Source organism: Hipposideros armiger, unplaced genomic scaffold (assembly GCF_001890085.2).
Source record: "Hipposideros armiger isolate ML-2016 unplaced genomic scaffold, ASM189008v1 scaffold_288, whole genome shotgun sequence".
Taxonomy (NCBI): Eukaryota; Metazoa; Chordata; class Mammalia; order Chiroptera; family Hipposideridae; genus Hipposideros; species Hipposideros armiger.
In genome coordinates, this window is record NW_017731638.1 from 1,278,164 (window position 1) to 1,298,449 (window position 20,286).

Below are 20,286 nucleotides of genomic sequence, written 5' to 3' on the forward strand. Positions count from 1 at the left end.
TGTATTTGTCCCTGATTATCTCACCAGAGATTTTTTTTTTCATTAAAAAGCTATCATCAAAATTAGCAGAACACCAGGATATCAAAAACGGTCTAACATTTACAAAATGTCAAAGTTTCTTAATAGCTACTATTCCATGTATCGTATTCCATGTATATATGCCATAATTGTACTAATGAAGTAGTGCAGTTGGCCAGATTTAAATATAAATATAAACATATGTGTATATAGAGATGCATAGATATAGGTGATATGGATGTGCATGCACACGCACACACAAATATTTATTGTGGGGGAATGTATTAAAAAATTTTTTATCTAAATGATAGCAAAGAGAGTTCTAGAACCTAAGTTTCCTGACCCCTAATCTATTCCTTTTTCAGTTGGTCTGATCAGATCCAAAAGTAAGCAGGTAGTCTTTCTGAATGTACTCTTCTAGGATAGGCAATAAAAACTCTTGCAGTCATTCTATCTCCCTCACTTAGCCTGAAATTGCTTCCTACAGCTCTGAAATCTCATTGAACACACACAGCTCAGCCAAGGTTCTCATTACTGATGCTGACATCATGGCGTCGTGCTAAGTATACTGTGAGTCAGAAGCCTTGAGTTCCAGTTCTGGCACTGCGAAGGCTTGACTGTGTGACTTTCTAAAGATACTTAATCTGTTCTTAGAAGAGAATCAGAACACCTTAATATGGCCTTCAAGGCCTTACATACCTCCCCAAGCTCACCTAGAGCCATCTTTCTTCCTTCTCACTCTACTGCCCTTCTGGCCTCTGACAGTTCATAAAATTTGATAGGTCCTTTGCATTTGCTAATCCCACTGCCTGACTCTCCATAGTCACACCTTCTTCTCCTTAGCTCAGCATAAAAGATACTTCTTAAGAGAAGCCCTCTGAGCAACTTGTGTAAAGTAGCCCCCCATTATTTTCTATCACTTTATTGCCCTTATCACAACATGTGATCATCTTGTTAATTGTCTGGCTTTCTCTTTTACCCTTAAGGGCAGGGACTTTGCTGTCTTATTCATCATGGAGTCAACAGCTCCTGACACAGTACCCAGAACATAGTAGTGGCTTCATAAATACTGGCTGGATGGTAGGATGGAGGAATGGATAAATGGATGGACTGGACATATTTTTGCCACAAATGCACATGTCTACCTTTGCCAAATAACATCACATCCATGGTGGTAGTAGCTGGCAAACGGATAAAGCATGTAATGGAAGTGGGTTCCTTGCAAAGTTCCTGGAAGGTTCTCTGGGTTCACACACATAATTTTAAGAGGGACCAAAGTTAGCCATTTGGCACATGATTTTCTTAATGCCCCTTGTATAATTTACAGTATGTTTTCTGGTTATTAAATTAGTACATGTTCACTGAAAAAGATACCTAAAAACTCAACAACAAAAATAAATATGATCAGTACTACAGCCACCTAGGAATAGGCACTATCAATGTTTTAGAATACATCCTCCCAGACTTTTTTCTAATCACCTAGTATATGTGTACACAAATACATATATTATATACACCATAAGGATTACATTAATACAATATTTTGTGACCCACACCTTTTACTTCCCAATATATTGTAAGCATGTCCTTCTTTGGTTTAAATATTCTACAACATGATTTTTAAAAGTTTCTTGGTAAATTATCATTTGCATGCCTTCTTTATTATTCAACACTTATTTCATATCATTTTTTTATTATACCTAAAACTTCAAAGAACATGGTTTTTCATAAGTGTTCCATATTTCTAGCTGCTTTTTAAAAATAAACCCCTAGAAGTGAAATTGCTGGGTCTCCCCAGCACGAAGACTCGTAAGGTGATTAGTACACATTGTCAAAGTGTCCTCTATAGATTGTACTAATTTCCCTTCTCATGGGCAGTAAAGAGCAGTGCTCATTCCACTCACACTCAACACTGAGTCTAAGCTTCGTTTCTTTAATTCGCAGGGCACTTGCTTACATTCTTTTTCTTTTTTAAGATTTTATTGGGGAATTGGGGGATGGAAACAGACAAGTTGCTGTCCTTTTGTTCTTCAGTCTAGTTGTGGAGGCTGTTGCTTCACTGGCCCATGTTGGTATTATCATTGTGCTCTTCCCGGGTGAGGCAGATCGGTCGCCGGCCTCTGGACGGCCACTCACAGCAGCTCACACCGGCTCCTGGCCACTCACGCTGGCTGCCAGCCACACACGGTAGCTTATGGCAGCCCACTGCCGCAGGGGCTGCAGCCTACGCCATGATCAGCAACTCACGGCAGCCCGGCTCCAGGTCAAGATGTTGTTCACCATCTTAGCTGTAGAGGGCAGTGTCACTGGCCCTCATATGTGGGATCCGAACCAGGGCCCTGCTGCTCAGAGCTGGCGTCCCAAGCCAGCTCTTAACCAACGCACCACTTGGCCGGCCCACTTTCATTCTTATTTAAGAAAACACACCCACCTTTGCCTGCTTCAATATCCAAAACATTGAGTAGCACTTTCAAAATGATATTCATAAGTAAAGGCATAACTTTTTTGTTGTTTTGTTTTGTTTTTAATGTGTTTATTTGTCATCAGGAAGATAAGGGCATAACTTTTAATGGGCTCTGAGGCTCAGTTGCCCCTGCCACCTCCCAGAGTGTCTAGAAAGGACTCAGAAGAACTCCAAAGGGTGAGTTTTTGGGAATCTACATAAAACCCACGAAGTCTGTGGAGCCAGGAACAGCTGACATGTGCTTCTTGGTGCCCAGCAGCAATGAGTTCTGAAATCCAGTCTCACCTGAGTATAACCTCCAGGACACTATTTCCTCTGTGACCTAAACAGGACTTACCATGTCATTCTAGAAAGCAACCAGCCAACGAGGCTCCTCTGACTAAACACACACCTCGAGTGGCAAAAGACTAACACACAGACAGTCTCAGGACATTGAAAAATCAGACTGCCATGAAAAGGACTGGTTAGCCCCTCCATTCTGGGACATTGGTCTTGTTTAGCTTTATTTTTTTTAAAATGGGAAAATAGCCCTTCGTTAAATAATCAGATATAACCACTCTACCTAGATAAGAAGTAAAGAAGGATGTCGGGCCATGTTAAGCCATGAGGGGGAAAAAAAATGACACTGCATAGGAAAATAAATGCTTGTGGAAATTAAGGCCATCCAGAGTTACCAGCATGGTCACACTTTTCTTTTCTTTTTTTAATTTGTTTAGAAAAGGGGGTTTTACCTGGAAAGTCATGGTATTTGTTTGCTTTTAAAGTTCAAAGACTCCTTATAAACTACGGCTTCTAAATCCTGGACCTATAGTAATCCCGCCTGTGCATCCCCCTTTCCTTTGAATAAACATTGTACAATCTGCTGGATTTCTCTATGACTTTTTTTCATACTTGCGAATCTGTTTGGAAAGAAAAGAAAAAGGAAAGGGGGAAAAGAGCCTTCTGTTTTTCATAATGTCTAATCTTTTTCCCCATTGGCATTCACCAGATGTTGCTTTGGATCAGAAGATAAATATTAAAATCTAAGCAAGAACAAAGCAGGCTGTTTACTGGGCAGATTTTTCAGATGTTCTCTTGAACACTTGAAAAGACAGGAGATGCTTTGATATGCAGGCTGGCTGGAATCCACAGTGGAATGGTCCCATGTCCACCCAGCCCACAGTTCCTGCTGCCTCCACCAGTTCACTGGCCATGCATTCGTGGGGAAGATCAGGGCAGGCAAGTACAGGCTTACCTGATGAAGAGGCCTGAGAATGATGGAAAGACCGACTCTGACCCGTGATCTCGTGGAAAGTGGCATTGGACGCTTTCTTCACAAATGTAGAGGTAAGGCCATGATTCAGGCAGTCTCTGTGTCCCCACAGTGACAGTCAGATCACACTGCACATAGGTGCGGCTGGAGGTGTCACAGCGCTCCTCCTCGGGCTTCAGGTCACACAGGGAAGCCAAGGACACTGCAGGAAATGTCACCACAAGGTTAGGTAATAACCACGGAAAGAAACGAAGGCCTCACATTATTACATAAAGTTCTTGGGTTGCCCTTTGACTAACAGGAAAATAATCAATTTACTTTTAAAAAAATGTTTTATGTATACATAATACATACAGAAGACTATAAGTAACATGTTTTGTAAAATATGAATCATTATAATAAGAAAAATTCATGTGACTCTAGCAGCCAACAGAAGGTCTAAAGTTGCAATACTCTCGAATCTGTGTGCTCCTCACCAAGGGTACCCCCTCCCTCCTTGTCCTCAGAAACAATCACTTGCATTTTTAAAATAGTTCTCTCACATGGCTTTGTATTCCTAAACGAGAGATTGTAGGGCTTCCTTTGTTTTAAAATTTTATAAAATACAATACATGACATACTAGTCTTGACCTGGTTTTTTCAATATATTTCCAAGAATTATCCATATTACCACATGTAGCTGTTGTTCAATGCTGCATTATATGAACATACAATATATTTATATTTTTTATTACCAATGGACTTTTGGACATTTCCCAGATTTTGCTACTATAAACATGTACAAAATTTTCTGTAGGGTCTATGCCTTTAAATTGCTTGTTTATAGGGTAGGTAACAAGCTCATCTTTACAAGACAGAGCCATATTGTTTTCAAAGTAGTTGTGCCATGTTACCTTCCTACCAGCTGTTTTTATCAGTTCCCATTACTCCACGTAATTTCCAGCATTTAGGATTATCAGACTGTTCATTTTGGCCAGTCCAGTGCATATACAATTCCATCTCATTGTGGCCTTAAATTGTGTCTTCAACAATACTTCTTAGATCAAACTTTTTTTTTTTTTTAAAGATTTTTATTGGGGAATTGGGGGGATGCGAACAGTGCTGGGGAATTGGGGGAAGGGGAACAGACAAGTTGCTGTCGTTTTGTTCTTCAGTCTAGTTGTGGAGGACGTTGCTTCACTGGCCCAAGTTGGCACCATCATTGCGCTCTTCCCGGGCGAGGCACATCAGTCGCCGGCTTCTGGACGGCCGCTCACTGCGGCTGCTGGCCGCTCACGCTGGCTGCTGGCTGCTGGCTACACACGGTAGCCCATGGCAATCCAGTGCCACAGGGGCTGCAGCCTACGCCGTCGCCGGCGACTCACGGCAGCCCAGCTCCAGGTTGAGCTGTTGTTCAGCATCTTAGCTGTAGAGGGCAGTGTCACTGGCCCTCATATGTGGGATCCGAACCGGGGCCCTCTGGCATTCCAAGCCAGTTCTTAACCATCGCTCCACTCGGCCAAACCTTAGATCAAATTTTTGATGTGTTTAGTAATAACTCATGTTTCCTCTCCTATGAAATTCCTATGTCTGTCATTTGCCCCCTTTTTTTTTTTTTGGAATGTTTGCCTTATTCTTATTGATTTGTATTTTTTATATATTCTGGGTGCTAATCCTGTAGAGGTTACATGGTTACTGATACCTTCTCCAGGTTTGTGGCTAGACTTTTCATTCTCTTTATGGGATCTCTTCATTAAAAGAAGTGTTTGATTTCTGTATAATTATGACTATTAACACTTTGTAAAGAAGAAAGGCAATTATTTGAAGCCCTTTGACCCTCACACCATTTCTTCTGGGTCATGAGATACAATGTTAAAATCATCAACAAGGCCGACTGGCAATAACCTTTAAGAGGAAGATAAACAAGTCTGTACGTGAGATGGTTTTGCTGCGATCATGTCTGAAAATCTTAATGAGAATAAAAAAAGAAATAAGAAATAAAAATTGTGGGCTTGAACCTAAGCCCTGCCTACATCACGTTGCTGCATGCAGCAAGAAATAAGTGAGATAAGTACATACGAGAGGGTTTGCAGTTACTCAATCACACACAAATTGTTGCTGTTACATATTCCAAAGCACCTGCCACATAGTAGGTTCTCTGTGAAGGTGTGCCAAATGAATTATAGCAATTAAAATGGCTGACAAAGACTCTCAAATGGACAGACCAAATATAAGAACTTTCCAGTTAGTAAGCCCTAGGGCAAATCAAAACAGGCTCAACACCTATAAAATAATGAACTCATTATGGGTGATTAGGTAGATGCAAATTGACAAGGTGGATTATGAAAAGTACCCAGGGCTGAGATCAGAATCCATGGATTTTACTCAAGGTTCTGCCACTAAATAGCTGTGTGACCTTAATCACTTTAGCTTTCCATGCCTCCTGGGACTGTTAGTTTCCATGAAAAAGTCATGTGGCATAATTCAAGGTATAAATGCAAGAGATTCAAAGATCAAAGATCTTGCTGATTTTATAAATACAAAGTATTGGTTTAACCTAACAGGGTCTTTCAGGGATACATCACGTGAAAAAGTAAAATTCTTTTTTGCTGTTAGAAGCGCAGTTTGGGAGAAAGGTAAGGATAGATGGCACCAAAGGCAGCAGCAGCGCTTTCTTAGAGCTGCACATTTAACGCCCCCGCCCCACTGATGAAAAGAAAACACATTTGTATTGTGGTATCAGAACAAGCAAAACAATAATTAGGGAAGTTTGAGTTCTAGGCTATCATCTACATCCCGGAATGTGAAACATTGCTTTCTTCATTGTACAAAGTCAAACTAAGAAATAAAACTCAAAGCAAGGGTCAGAATTCAAAGTGACCTTAGCAAATTAGAGAAGTTAAGATAAATAAACAAAAGACCAAATGAAAATACTAAGGCAGTAAACCACAGAAGAAAAAAAGAAATCATCTAAATATGAGGACAGTCCAGCTGTGCACAGTCATGTTAGAAAGAAAGGGGAAAAAAAAAAAAAAACCACCTTGGAAGAATAGTAGGTAACAGAGAGATTATAAACCAGCAAGACAGCTGTGGAATTTTAAAAACAAATATGCGACCAGATTACATGCAGGCATTTTATGATGCTACCCAATATGGCCAGAACTTGCTTCCACAGAGGCGTTACCTAGTTTGGGGCTTCAAATTAAAAAAGAATGTCAGAATTCAGAGAGGGCTCAGATGAGAAATACCCAAATGTTTACTGGTTGGAAAGTTTCAGATTCAGTAGGTCCCAAGACTTCACATTTCTAACAAACTGCCAGGTGATGCTGTTGCTGCTGCTGCTGCTGCTCCAGCAAAAACAATAACAATAATATTACATTCTCAAAACAATGTAATCCTCAATAGTGTTATCATTGAGAACCACTGGTTTAGAAGGACTGAGATTCTTTAGTTTTCCAAAGGACAGCCAGCTGATTCAGGCTGAAAAAAGTAGGGTGGGGGAGCATTCGTTAGACAAAAGGATGGATTTCTCTGAAAATGGCAACTGTGCAACACCTATAAGTGTTGCTGCTTTGAAATCATCCTCTAAAAAATCTTTTAAAAATATAACAGATTCTTAATTAAATTGGTTATACGCAGTCCTCTCTGAAAGTAGGGAAATTATTAGTGGTTTCCAATAATTTGTGAGACTCGCTCCCTTTGCTCATTTGATGCACTTTAGAGACCTATGTCATAGAAGAAGAAAAAAATACACAATCATATACTCAAAATGTTTTCTTTAATTTCAGGGGTTTGATAGAATCCCTGAATACCATCTAGATCATAAGTAAGAAACCAACAGAGCTGGTGTTGAACAGTTTTTTCTTCATCTTTAGACACTATAATTGAAAGACTTTTTTTTTTTAATGAGAGGAAAATAAGTCTATTTACCCATTTCCCTAGAATGAATGAGCAGCTCTTGCATAATCAGTGAGTGTTTGGTGACACCTAGTGGCCATGATAAGAGTTACAGCTCCCAATTTACTTTCCTCTTAAAAATCACAATGTTGAGAAGTCCTGTTCTAAAACTTAATCAAATCTTTTAAAGCATAATAATTTTTATTATTCCTATCCTAGGGATTATCAAACTTCCAATGTCACAATTAACTGACCCTGAAACCTCAGTGATTTTTACCTTGTACTTCTAGTTGAAATTGTCTTGATATAATACCAAGAGACTTAAAAAGTTAACTTAAGCAGTATGTATGTGGAAGCCTTAAAAAAAAAACAAAAAAAAAACTGTAGCAGTATTAGTTAAATATTAGAACCTATACTTGTGGAATCTTGGTTTTCTGTTGCCACAGTTTTCTAACTCCTTCGTTATTCTTCCAACAAATGTTGACTTTATGCATACGCAGGCAGCACTCTTTTATGCATACACTGGCAGCACTCTTTTATGCACAGGAGGTAAAGTGAAGAATGAAACAGACATCTTAAATCTTTTATTGCATCTTAAGTTTCCTGTTGTGAAACTTTTTAATTAAATTTGTTAAGTTTCCCATTGTGGAATTTTAAGTGGAATAATCTCTCTTCCACAATGTTCTGCTTATATATGATGACAGTAGAAAATTCAATTGCTAGTATTTTAAACAAGAATTGTTTCTCCTCTTTCTCCCTCTCCTTCTCCTCCGCTTCCTTCTTGTCTAAGACAATCCAATGTAAACTACCAGCACAATAGCATTTTCCATCATGGAATTTTTGTCCAAGCTCAGACGAAGATACTTTGTAAATCCTTCACCCACATTCAAGTTGCAAACACATATTAGGCATATAACTTAAAACATTATACAGAAAGCATGTGTAAAAATGGTTTTTAAGCACACGGGTACAAGATCTATGATTTCGCAAACAAGACAGTCACCTGGCTATGCTGTTCCTGTAGTAATAATGGCAATTTCTTCCCTTTGACTTTTCTTGTTTTCTGAAGCTCCATGGGTAGCTATCCTGTGTTGTAAAGCCCCATCATGGAACTATCAAAGCTTTGCACCTTCTTTTCGAAGAAGCTTAAAGCAGTGAGAGATCATAGTGTTTTACTGAGTAAGGGCTCAAATAATTACCTAAACGTTACAGAATAAGAGGACAATGTTACTATTGGCCCTTTTGCCTATAATAATTTAAGAACTACACATATTAGGCAAATATACAAGAAAAAGCTAGCTTGATGACCTAATCCCTTCGCTAGTACCTCCAGTAAGCAGATTTTTCAGCAGCCCCAACCCAGAACAAGACCCTCAGATTGTTTTCTCCACGGTATCTAAAGCTGGCATTGAAACCAAAATTCAGAACTCAGAATTACTTTCTCCATCATCATGGGAATGCAATCAAGAACAGAGGTGACAAATTTTTTTGTTGCCATTAATATAACAAAAGTGATGAACCATTTTAACAGGCAGTCCCAGATTCTAACTACCATTCTAGATGGGGAGTAGAGAAATTCTTTTCCCAGGAACACACAGAAAAATTAGAAATCAGTACAGCATTAATTACAAAAACGGAGTTAACCAAAGAATATCATTTTCATGTTTCCTCTTTAAAGGAAAAATATGGCCTGTTTACTAACCATCCAGGGGAAGAACCGAGCAGCTGAAGGCAGACACTGTAGCGTTAGCCAAGACTTGGCAGGGAGCGCCACACACGGCAGCTGAGATGTTCCCTGGAGAAAATCCCGCTCCAAACACATGCACAAGTCCTCCACCCAGGCAGCCTTTAAAAGAAAATGACAAGTTCACGATCATAGAGGCAAACCTCCCTTTCTTTACTTAAATCGAAATTCAAATCCATGCATCCTTGCTGCCCATCATTCTTTTTATGCCTTCCCAAAGCCACACACCTGGCTTTTGGTCCCTGATATCCTGTTTATTCCCACTAAGCTCTAGCCTACAGAGACAGGGTCCTTGTTTGTCAGATCCCAATCATATTCAACAATCTATAAAAAATAAAATAATTTTATAAGAAAAGGAATGCTTATTTTATAGTTCTTAAGTTTTTTATACAAAAAAATATAAAATGAAAGAAGTTCCCCTAATCACCCATCTAACTCCCCAGAAATAGCCATGTAGACAGTATTTTATGAATCTTTCCAGAATTTTCTAAGCATAAATATTTTTTATACAAAAAGATCTTTCTACACATATTCTTCTACAACTTGTCTTTTTAAAGATATAACATAGACATTTTTCCAAGTCTATATATGTAGGCCTAACTCATCATTTTAATAGCTACTTAGAATTTCATTAGATGATTATGCCATAATTTATTTAGCTATTTTCCTATTGATTGATGCTTCTATTATTTATCCTCTCTTGCTATAATTAATGGTGCTGTAATGAACAGTACACTTATTTGGGGAAAACTGTTGCAAATGCTCAGAAGTGGAATTTCTAGGTCAAGGGAAAAGCAAACTTAGTTTTGATGAATATTGCCATATTTCTCTCCAAAACAATGTTGCACCATTTCACACTCCTATCAGCACTGTATGCGAGTGCCTGTCTCTGACGGGTAAAAAGCATGACAATTCTTAACAGATAACATGTTTTCTTCAGTCTGAGAACCAATGTAGGTAAATGTCACCAGGACTCTCAGACATGTGGCATGTGGTAAATGTCTAGTCCACACTAAGATAGAGTTCCCATTTCTACTGCCTTCATTATCAAGTCTAGGTGGTACTTACACAGCCACCTGACAAACTCCAGAGTAACACTTTGCTTAAGGGTGCATTTCATACCCTTGCTTTCTCGCTATAAAAGTCATGGAATCTTAGAGAGCAAAAGGGGAACTAGGGACCATCCGGCCCAAAACCCTTTATCAAATAAGCAAACTGAGGCTTAGAAAGTTAATCAATTAAGTCACTGACAAACGAGGACCCAAAATTCCAACCCTCATAGTATTCCACCCAGCTGAAGCCAGACAAATTTGTTCTAAGAGAAGACTTGACTAGCTCTTCATCAGTTAAAGGTTCGGCTCCCATAATTTCTTGTATACTTTCTGCATCACAATCAAATTTGAGCTATCTCAAGTGCATTAAGGCTTTAAATGAACAGAAACCGAAACCATCGTTGGAAGAAAAGGCAAGGCAAACTTCAGTATATATAAAAGGAGAAAAAAAGTTCAACCACTATAATCTATTCCATTCAGTTATTGGTGGAGTATGAATTCATCTGTAAAATATTACAAAATGATAAAAATTAATCAAATGTAATAAGTTTAAAATAATTTATATTAACACATAGGTCCAAAAATAGGTGGATGCACTTATGTTCTACTTAAATGATCAAATCATGAGCTATTATAAATGGTATTATTTAATTTAAAACACCAATTAAATTGCTTTAATGTATCAAATTAAAATACAATACACACTTAGAGAATATGCACAATTCCCTTATTAAAAAGCAAAGCCTCATACATGGCACATGAGAAAAACAAGTTTCAGGCGGAAACTGAGACTGTAAGAGGCCAATCAGGCTTCTCTCTCCTTCAGATTGATGTTGAGTGCCTGCCTCTTAGAGTAGTAGTGAGAGTAGCTATTAGTCCACTCATATAAAGAACGCGCTCTGTCTTATATGCTTGACTTACCAAAGTTCTCTGTCACTGCTGTAACAGTAACTTGTGATGTGAACACCAGGGTGGATGAGGCCCACCCTCTGATGCAGTCGTAACCTCTGACTTGGTACTCCCCGGCAGGGAGGAATGGGGCCGCACACTGGAGAACTGTGCAGTTGCCAGTGATGCCCACACAGGGTGACATCCCAATAAAAATGTCCACGTTCACAGCTCCTGAGATGTGGGCCACCACAAAGGTTAAAATGTCATCAGTGTGAGACATAGAGAGCAGTTCTGGGGTGAATGTGCTGCTGTAGCCAATGACTCCCATCTGGTATGAAAGTCCATCTATCTCTATGTCCAGGACCACAGAGCTGTTCCCTGCAGGAACGATGCATTGGATGAGCTCAGCGCTGATGTTCACTGTCAGGCAGGCCTGCTGGCCAATGTAGACTGACGTGCTGTTCTGTCCTCTCAGGGCTGTGCCCTCTATGCTCAAGAGGCTTCCACCATGTCTGCTGAAATTCTTGGGGAAATAATGAAACACCTGAGGCAAGATGTAGAAGTGCCTGGAAACATTACCAGAACAAGCATATCCATCTCTTGTATGAAATACTGATAGGTAGTGGTGTCCTGGGGTCAAGTCATTTATCCAGCATGCCACATGGCTTGCATTAAAGAAAGTTACAATGCAAGGAAGATGGTCATCCAAATACACCATTGGTTCATCAGCTGTGGTGCCTAACCTCTGACCTCTAATCAGCACGGTAGTCAAAGACCCACTGGTGTTAGTGGTCAAGGCGTCCACTACAGGAGTTTGCTCTTCCCTCAAGTAAAGAGTGCAATTCCCCTGACACTCACTGCGTAGCCCATTGACCAGGACTGTGACCTTTAGAGTAAAGGAAGAGCCAGGCAAGGAGTCGCGCACCAGGTTAATCTGGCAGAGGACAGTCTGGTCCCCCAAGCTCAAAATCACACAAGTAAAAGGACCCGAAAGATCAACCTGAACTGACCTCCTCCTAGAATTTAGAGCTAACCCCCTCACCATGAGTACCGTCCCGCCACAAGCAGACCCATGAGTTGGGAAGATGGCCGTTATCCGAGGTGTCACCACAAATTTCTGGGGCACCGCAGACATGTTGGCAAACCCCATCTGCTTCTGACGTACTTGAAGAGGATAGATGCCTGCCTCCAAACTGTGAAGAGGAAAGGAGCACCCAAACAGGCTCATGTTGCATCTGAAAAACTGTGTCTCAAGATGGCAGGTCAAGTCCCCCAGAAGAATCACCGAGTTGGACAGGTTACATCCTTCCATAGACAGTCTCAGGCTGCTATTCGTGATTTCTCCTTGCACAGCAGTGACCAATGGTGTTGTGGCCACCTCATATGTGAAGGTAAAGTTCTTCCCCACCAACCTGGGTGCAGGTCCTTGGGTGAAGGACACGTTGCCAGCCCAGACCTCCACGGGAGCTGGGACAGTGAGAACGTCATCCTCAGGCTGCAGGGAGGCAGGCGGGGTCTCACACCAGATATTCGTCTCCGTTGAGTTCACAATGTCACAGGACTGATTGCCCACAAGCACCCAAACTAAACCTGGCTCCGTACTGAACCCCATTCCTGAGATGCTGATGATTGTTCCACCTAAAACATGAATATCAAAAACAAAATTTAAAAGCTGCTGTTTAAAACTAGGAACTCACACACCTGTGTAAGCCCCAGAGCAATTAAGTCGAGGGTGGGGTTAAGTGTTAGTGAAACCAATTATTTCACCTCACTCCATCAATATTAAATTTGTGATCATTTTGGCAGGAGTCAGATGGACTGAAATTCACATAATAGTAAAACTAAATTGTTATATAGGAAGGATGTTTATAATATTTACGACAAAATTTTCAAGTACATTGACAGATCCTAGAAGCCACTACTTCTATCCACTTATACACTAATGAAAAATCAAATTTCTTGAAGTATTCTTGTCATCTGCTGTATTATCTGACATATTAGTCTACATTATTATTATATTATGTAGAGCATATGTATATTTTATATATATATAAAATTTATACATTAATAAAAAATCACATTTCTCAATCTTCTTATTACCTACCATATTATCTGACATATTATTTCATGTTATTCTATGTATTAGTATGTGGAGTATATGTATACTATTCTATATATTCAACTTCCACACCAATGAAAAATCAAATTTGTTGAAGCCTTCTAGTTATCTTCTATGTTATTCTGCATAATACTCCAATATTCCACATATTATGTAGTTGTGTATGTGTGTGTGTATATATATATGCATATATATATATATATATATATATATATATATATATGACCTATCAAGAGCCATTGAAATACTGAAACATGCTTGTGTGTGTGTTGTGTGTGATTTACTGCTATATGCATAGACTTTGTCTCACACTCTAACTGAGGGACAATCAAACCCGCCTTTAGGACCCGAGTTGGAGCAACATACCCCATATCATTAAAGATCTGTGGTATAGCCAAGTATTTTTAAAAAAGGGATTTTACTATACTCAAAAAGGATAATGTGCTATTGCATACACTATCACAGCGATTATTCACATGCAAGTATTCAGCTTTCAATGTTTTCTGAAAATGAATAGTTTTCTAGACGCCTCTATTTGCCTTGTCTTTACATTGCCCATATTGGCATTTGTGTTTTTGACTACTTCTGGGTCCATCCCTAGAAGAAAGTGAAGACACCAAACCTCATTCTTCTTCTCCTTGCACAGGTAGTATCTAAAATAATAATGCAGGAAGCTCTTTCCTTGTTTTTCTACTATCCACTCAAGGCATGTTAGCCATTAGATGTTTCAGCCTCTTTCTATTACAAATGGAAAATATCCCCTTTTCATAAAAATTCTATAATTTCCTGAGCTTACTGAGCTAAGGAATCCCCAAGATTTCCTGCCCTTCAAAGTACACCACCCAGTTCCTGGAGCAGAAGGAAAACTCCTCTCCCTGCTACCCATTTCTAACCTCACTGGTTAATTAATCCAGAAACAAAATCTGAACATCCAGCAAGTAGACTTACTGGATAAATGATACCAGTCACATCAGAGCCACTCACCCAGAAGGGATCCACAGCAAGGCTCAATGCTGAAAACGTCTGTGATGTACAGGATGTGAGGATCAACCCTACAGAAAATGGGGAGATTGCTATGAAATAACTCAGAGAGCTAGAAAAAGAGAAAGGATGGAGTAAGACAGAAGAGGTGAAGTATATGTATTTGGGGAAGAAGAAGAAAGCGGTAATGGAGAGCAAGTATAAATACACTGCCTAACAGAGAAGAAAAGAAATGGTGGGGAAAAGATTTGTGTGGGACATTTTCCTGGGCCAGTATCATGTGGTGGCATCAGTCCTATACAGTTTAGCTAACTTTCTGGAATGAGGAGATGGAATTTCTAGAGAAATACTGGGCAGGGGGACTTCAGGCTAAGAGGATATGAATATGGCTTCTGTAATAACTGTAAGCCATTTATTCAAAGCCTGACAATCTTATTCAAGGTCTTATTTCATTTCATTACAGACCCTTATTAAAGCACATTCCTCCCCCTTCACATATCGATGCCCACTTCACCCCTACCCCAAACAAGAGCCATGACATCTTAATTCCGGAAAGGTCTCCGTTTTGGTCTGTATGGTCTCTAAGACTTGTTCAAATTTTATGATTCCCATGTTTATTGCCTAACTTCAGAAGAAGAAAGACCTAACTCAAAACTAGAATTCCTCAACTGAACTACTAAACCATCAAACAGACGTAAAACTAATGACAAGTGTCCACCTTACCCTTCTGACTGAATGTCGACCCCATTGATGGAGACTGAGATTCTATGGAGGCCAGCAGGCAGCGGGGGCAGCTCCACCTCCACACCCTGAGCAGTCTTTGCATGAACCCAGGCCGCGGTATCCTGGATGTGGACTTCCACATCCAAATTTGTGTAGTCCACCAGCAGTGCCATTCCAATGAAAAGAGCCTCACCTCCTGTGTTGAAAAGAATTCATTAGCCTCTCTGAGGTGGGTTTGTGGCCTCAACCACCCATTCAATTCTACAACGATCTTTTACACTTAAGTACATGGTCAGCCCGGTGCCTAAGACCCTAGTTAAGAGTTTCAATGCAAACCTAACTTTTTTTCATGAAACTTCTAACAAGTCTTTGAATAGAGCTACAGCCTATAATCTCAAGAGCATAAAAAGCAAATTTGCCAGGACAATTGTACTCAAGAGGCACACTAATTTATCTTCATGCAAAGGCAAGCTAAGAAGTAGTTTAGAGGGCTGATGGTCTTCATGACCAACAAATAGCACCCCATGCCCTTATTTTTTAACATCCACGTGTCTACTAATAGGAGTTTAAAGCTATAGCTGCAGTATGCACTGAACCTAATCGTAATGCTGTATATGAGTATAGTACTTCACAGTTTGCAGAGCACTTTCACATACATTACCCCTTCAATCCTCACACTATCCTGATGACATATACAGGGCAGTTAGTAAGACCGACATTTAGCTTTTGAGGAAACTAAGGTTCAGCAGCCAAGGTCTCATTGCTAATTAATGGAAATGTCAATGCCTGAGCCCAGTCTTCTCTTATATTTCAATACCTTTTTAGTTTAATTAGAAACTCTACTAAACTGCCATGTGTATTATAAACACGCTAACTCAATTTATTTTACCTCAAATATTATTGAGTACCATGAGTAGTATGTCACAAGGGACACACCAATAAGTTAAACACAGACTCTGCCCTCAAAGAGACCTCACAGGTGGTAAAATAGGTGCTGAAATAGCTTCAGTTACAAGACATGCCATCAGGGAGATGATAATTAAGCAGGAGGGTTGTTCAAGTAAGAGCATCATTCAAAATATTAAGAAAGACCTTATGGGCAAGACGGTGCTTGAAATTCAACTTGAAAGCTAAATCCCAAGAGGAAGGGATAGTGAAACAGGGATTTACAATTTGATTCTAACAACCTCACAGTTTTACTCAAAGTCTTTCAAAGCACTTTCTCATTTCATCATCCAGAATTTTAGAAAGAAGCAAAGAGGATCGGGTGGCTTTCTGGAAGACCAGATACATGTACATACAGTTAGGGACTCTGTGGGAATAGGCCTATTTGATGGTGGTTCCGTGGATGAAGACCAAGAAAGCCAATACCCCGGGGTCTCTACTTAATTCAGTGGGCAGTGGAGACCTCCAAAGTTTTCTAAGCAAGGAAAGAATATGATTGAAGCTATTTTTCCAATCTAGAGGATCGATTGACGAGATAAGGAAGGAAAATCCACTCTGCAGACAACTGGAGCCAAAAATCAAGAATGCAATGGCAGGAGTGAAAATAAACATACTTACATTTCCTGTGTCTCAGTGTGTCCATAGGGACACAGCTTGGGTTAAAACACCTCTAAAATGCCTTTAGCTGCTAATGTTTGAAAAATACTACAGAGCTGGAATCTGCAGGATACTATAGACAATGAGATGAAGAGGAGAAGAGGTTGCTTAAAAGAGAAATGTGAAAGAGAAGGGATTGTGGTGTGTTGAGAAGGCTGAAACTACATTTAAATCAGTGCTCTGCTATTTAACCACTCTGGGCTCTCAAAGTCTTGGGTTTTTCATCGGTAAGGAGGTAACAGAGCCCACCCCATGTGGTTTGTTGTAAGGATTAAGTTAGATATCCTAGGACAGCCTCTGGTATAGTACAATATTCAAAAGCCCTCAATTAACTTTATTTTCTTCCTCGATCTGCATCCTCTTTACTTCTTCATGTCTTCCCAACCTTAATTCTACTGTGAAGTCTGAAGCCTCAGTGTAGTGAGTTTGCGGACTTTCAGGGCAGAGCAAGGAAAAAGACATGGCCACAAGATGGCAGAAGCACACAAACAAGCTTTCTATGGGTGGTGTTTTCATGGGTGCACCTAGGTGCAAAGATCTCACAGCATGAGACCTCTTGGAGGCAACAATAAAAGACCACCACGGAGAAGAGGAGGAAGGCAAGGAAACTCCTGGCAGAATGGGAGATCAGAGAGGGGTCTTATGTATCTAGAAGATGCCACTCAGCAGCCCGGTGGGTAGTCTTTGGGTCAGAGAGCTATGAAGGGTGGCAGTGGCTTAGAGTCCTTTATAGCTCCCAGGTTTATCTGATCTATGTCTAGCAGATGTTGGATGCAGTTTTACAGGGCATGCAAAGCAGGCAGGCTCTAAAAGGTTAAAAATCTGCTTTGGGAGACTATATTTAAAATAATTGGGTACATAGAATTTGCAATTGCCATTGGCAGGCTTTTGAGTTAATGCCTCCCAGCCTGCTGTGAAAAAGTAAATAATATCAGGCCAATATACAGAGGCCATCTTTGGCTCATTAATATAACACAGTATCCGGCAGAATGATGGCGTTAACTTCAGCAAAGCATTTATTGAGTGCTTGCTCTGTGTTGGTTCCTGGGCTAGGTACTTTTACCTACTTTTATCTGCAACTTTTACAATAATCTTGAAAGAATTACTGTTACCTAACAATTAAAGAAACTAAAAATAAAGGAAGTTAAATATCTTGCCTGAGGAGTGGCTGAGCAAGAATTCATTCAGCTCTAGTGAGGTCTGATTGCAAAAACCAAACTAACTGTACATCAAACTCTCCCTCCCCTTCCTCTGCCCTTTCTCCTCTCTTTCTTCAATTATATCTTAGGTTCATGGTCACCACCAACACAATCATCTCCTGGATGGAGATGTGCTGCCCTCCAACTTCCAAAAGAGACTTTCCCAATAGGCTGCTACTCTCTGTGGGTTTTATAATACGTTCTTCTTTATTCTGCCTGTAGAAAGATTTAAATGCAAGTGTAAATTCTGCAAATAATGCATCATGTTGTATATATCAATGACACGAACTGCTTGGGCTCTTGGTCAGTTGTCAAGCTAATCCTAGGGGCCTTTGAGGCACTGATGCAGTGTATTTATTCTTTTCATTACAGATAGGAAATTTTATTAAAAGCCCAAATCACTGAAATCTGAATACAACATGGACTTCCCTCCTCCCTTTTTTACTTCACTGGGAAGAAACTATACCACTAAGGAATTTTACACACCTTGGTCGCCTGAGGCAGCAAATGCTTCTTCTGCACTATCTGAGCTGAATAATATTGAGAAGCTAAAGGACATTTCACTTTATTTATGTACTCTTGAGCAATGGAAAATGAAAACAGCACCAGAAAAACCGAGTCTTGGCTTTTTCTTTGGGAAACGTGATGGTCATTAGTAATAAAACCCTCTGTTATCTGACATCCAATTAACCAGAAAGGTGTGTTACCTGGCACTTTTCTAAATCTATATGATGACATGATAATAAATTGTTGTAATTCCTTCCTGTCATATCATCTGAATTATCAAAGAAAGATTAAATTGTTTCATGTAGTTGGGTGCTCAAGAATGCATTCTTTTTATATACAGCGTGTTTCAAAGAACAAGAATTCTTGGTTGATTAGAACATCCTGCTCTCTAATCATACCACATAACTGCTTCAATAGAATATGATGCCAAAAACAGTATTTTACAGTAAACAATAAAGTGGCTAACTGCTTGAAATCTGGAACCAGGCTGCTTGGTTCAAATCCCAACTCTGTTACTTACTGAAGATAGCAACTGAGGCAAGTTACTTATTCTCTCTGTCTCTCCGTTTCCTCACCTGTAAACTGAGGTTAATAGTTGTATAAATTAGTGACAAGAGTTAAAGTCTGGTATATGTCTGTGCTACTATTGACACATAGTAGGTGCTCAATAGATGTTTGTTGAATTGTTACTTTTGAATTCCCATGTCATTTTCATGATGAGAAATGGTCGCAATTTTACAGAAGGAAAATGTATATGAGGATATTTATTCAATAATGCCTAAGATGAGAATACAAGTCTCCTGGCTTTCAGAAAAAATAACTTTGATCCAAACTATAACACTATCTTCGATAAAATGTATATGGCATTTTTTTCCCTTTTTATAGGCCCAATGGTCTTAAAATAAAAAGATTGTGCAGAATCATGTATTTTACCTGCTATGTTGCTTCTGTTTCTGCTCAGAGACATGATCACTGGATTTAAAGACGAGACATATGTAAACGCCATAGAAAGAACTGCAGAGTGGTCCCCTCTGATTACAGTCACATTCACAATGGGTCCATCTTTCCCCTGAAAAATCAATTCTTAAAATCAACCCTCTGTACATAAAACTGACTTAAGAGAAGTCCATAATTAGTTTAAAGGGTTAATTTCAAGAAAAATGTTTTTAAAGAATATATCTCTTACTTTCAAGTCTCTCACACACATAAACACACACACACAGCAACAAGTGTTTAGAATAGGCAAGTGCAACACCCAACAAATTAAAAAATAAACAAGAATGATTTTCTATTAACAGACCAATTAGTTTTGTATAAAGCAATAATTTCAAATAAACATCCATACCTAACTAAACTATCTATTAAATGTGAGAATACTTTTAGACATGTAAATACTTGAAAAAATTCCCTCATACATATTCTTTCTTAGGATCTTTCTTAAGGCTATGTTATCAAAAAATAAAAATAGCCAAAAAAGAGAAAGATATACTCCAAAAAAAATTGACTCTACATAGAAGAGCAGTCAAAGCAAGTGCTAGGATGAAATCTGTAAAATGAATCTAAAAACAGCAAGTTTAGTTAAAGCAGGAAAACAGAGAGCTTCAAGGAAAAAAAGTAACTGATATGATGGAGTTTTTTCTTAAGATAGAGAATTTTTATTATAAGGAAGACATGTTAAAAAAAAGTAGAGGGGCTGGCCAAGTTGCGCGTTGGTTAAAAGCTGGCTTGGGATGCCATAGGGCCCCGGTTCGGATCCCACATATTAGGGCCAGTGACACTGCCCTCTACAGCTAAGATGCTGAACAACAGCTCAACCTGGAGCTGGGCTGCTGTGAGTCGCTGGGGACGGCGTAGGCTG

General features: G+C 39.4%; 1 protein-coding gene across 3 annotated transcripts in view; it reads right to left on the reverse strand.

Moving 5' to 3' along the window:
• Window positions 1-20,286, reverse strand: part of PKHD1 (PKHD1 ciliary IPT domain containing fibrocystin/polyductin) — a 460,535-nt gene that overhangs the window by 385,649 nt on the left and 54,600 nt on the right. For 2 of the 3 annotated variants that reach the window (XM_019658750.1, XM_019658752.1), the window contains exons 30-35: window positions 19,362-19,497; window positions 15,121-15,316; window positions 14,401-14,468; window positions 11,328-12,935; window positions 9,313-9,456; window positions 3,717-3,936 (exon numbers count right to left, since the gene is read on the reverse strand). In XM_019658750.1, the coding sequence (XP_019514295.1) occupies window positions 3,717-3,936; window positions 9,313-9,456; window positions 11,328-12,935; window positions 14,401-14,468; window positions 15,121-15,316; window positions 19,362-19,497 (2,372 nt within the window). The remainder of the gene's footprint in view (window positions 1-3,716; window positions 3,937-9,312; window positions 9,457-11,327; window positions 12,936-14,400; window positions 14,469-15,120; window positions 15,317-19,361; window positions 19,498-20,286) is intronic. The other variant, XM_019658751.1, reaches the window with a different exon arrangement.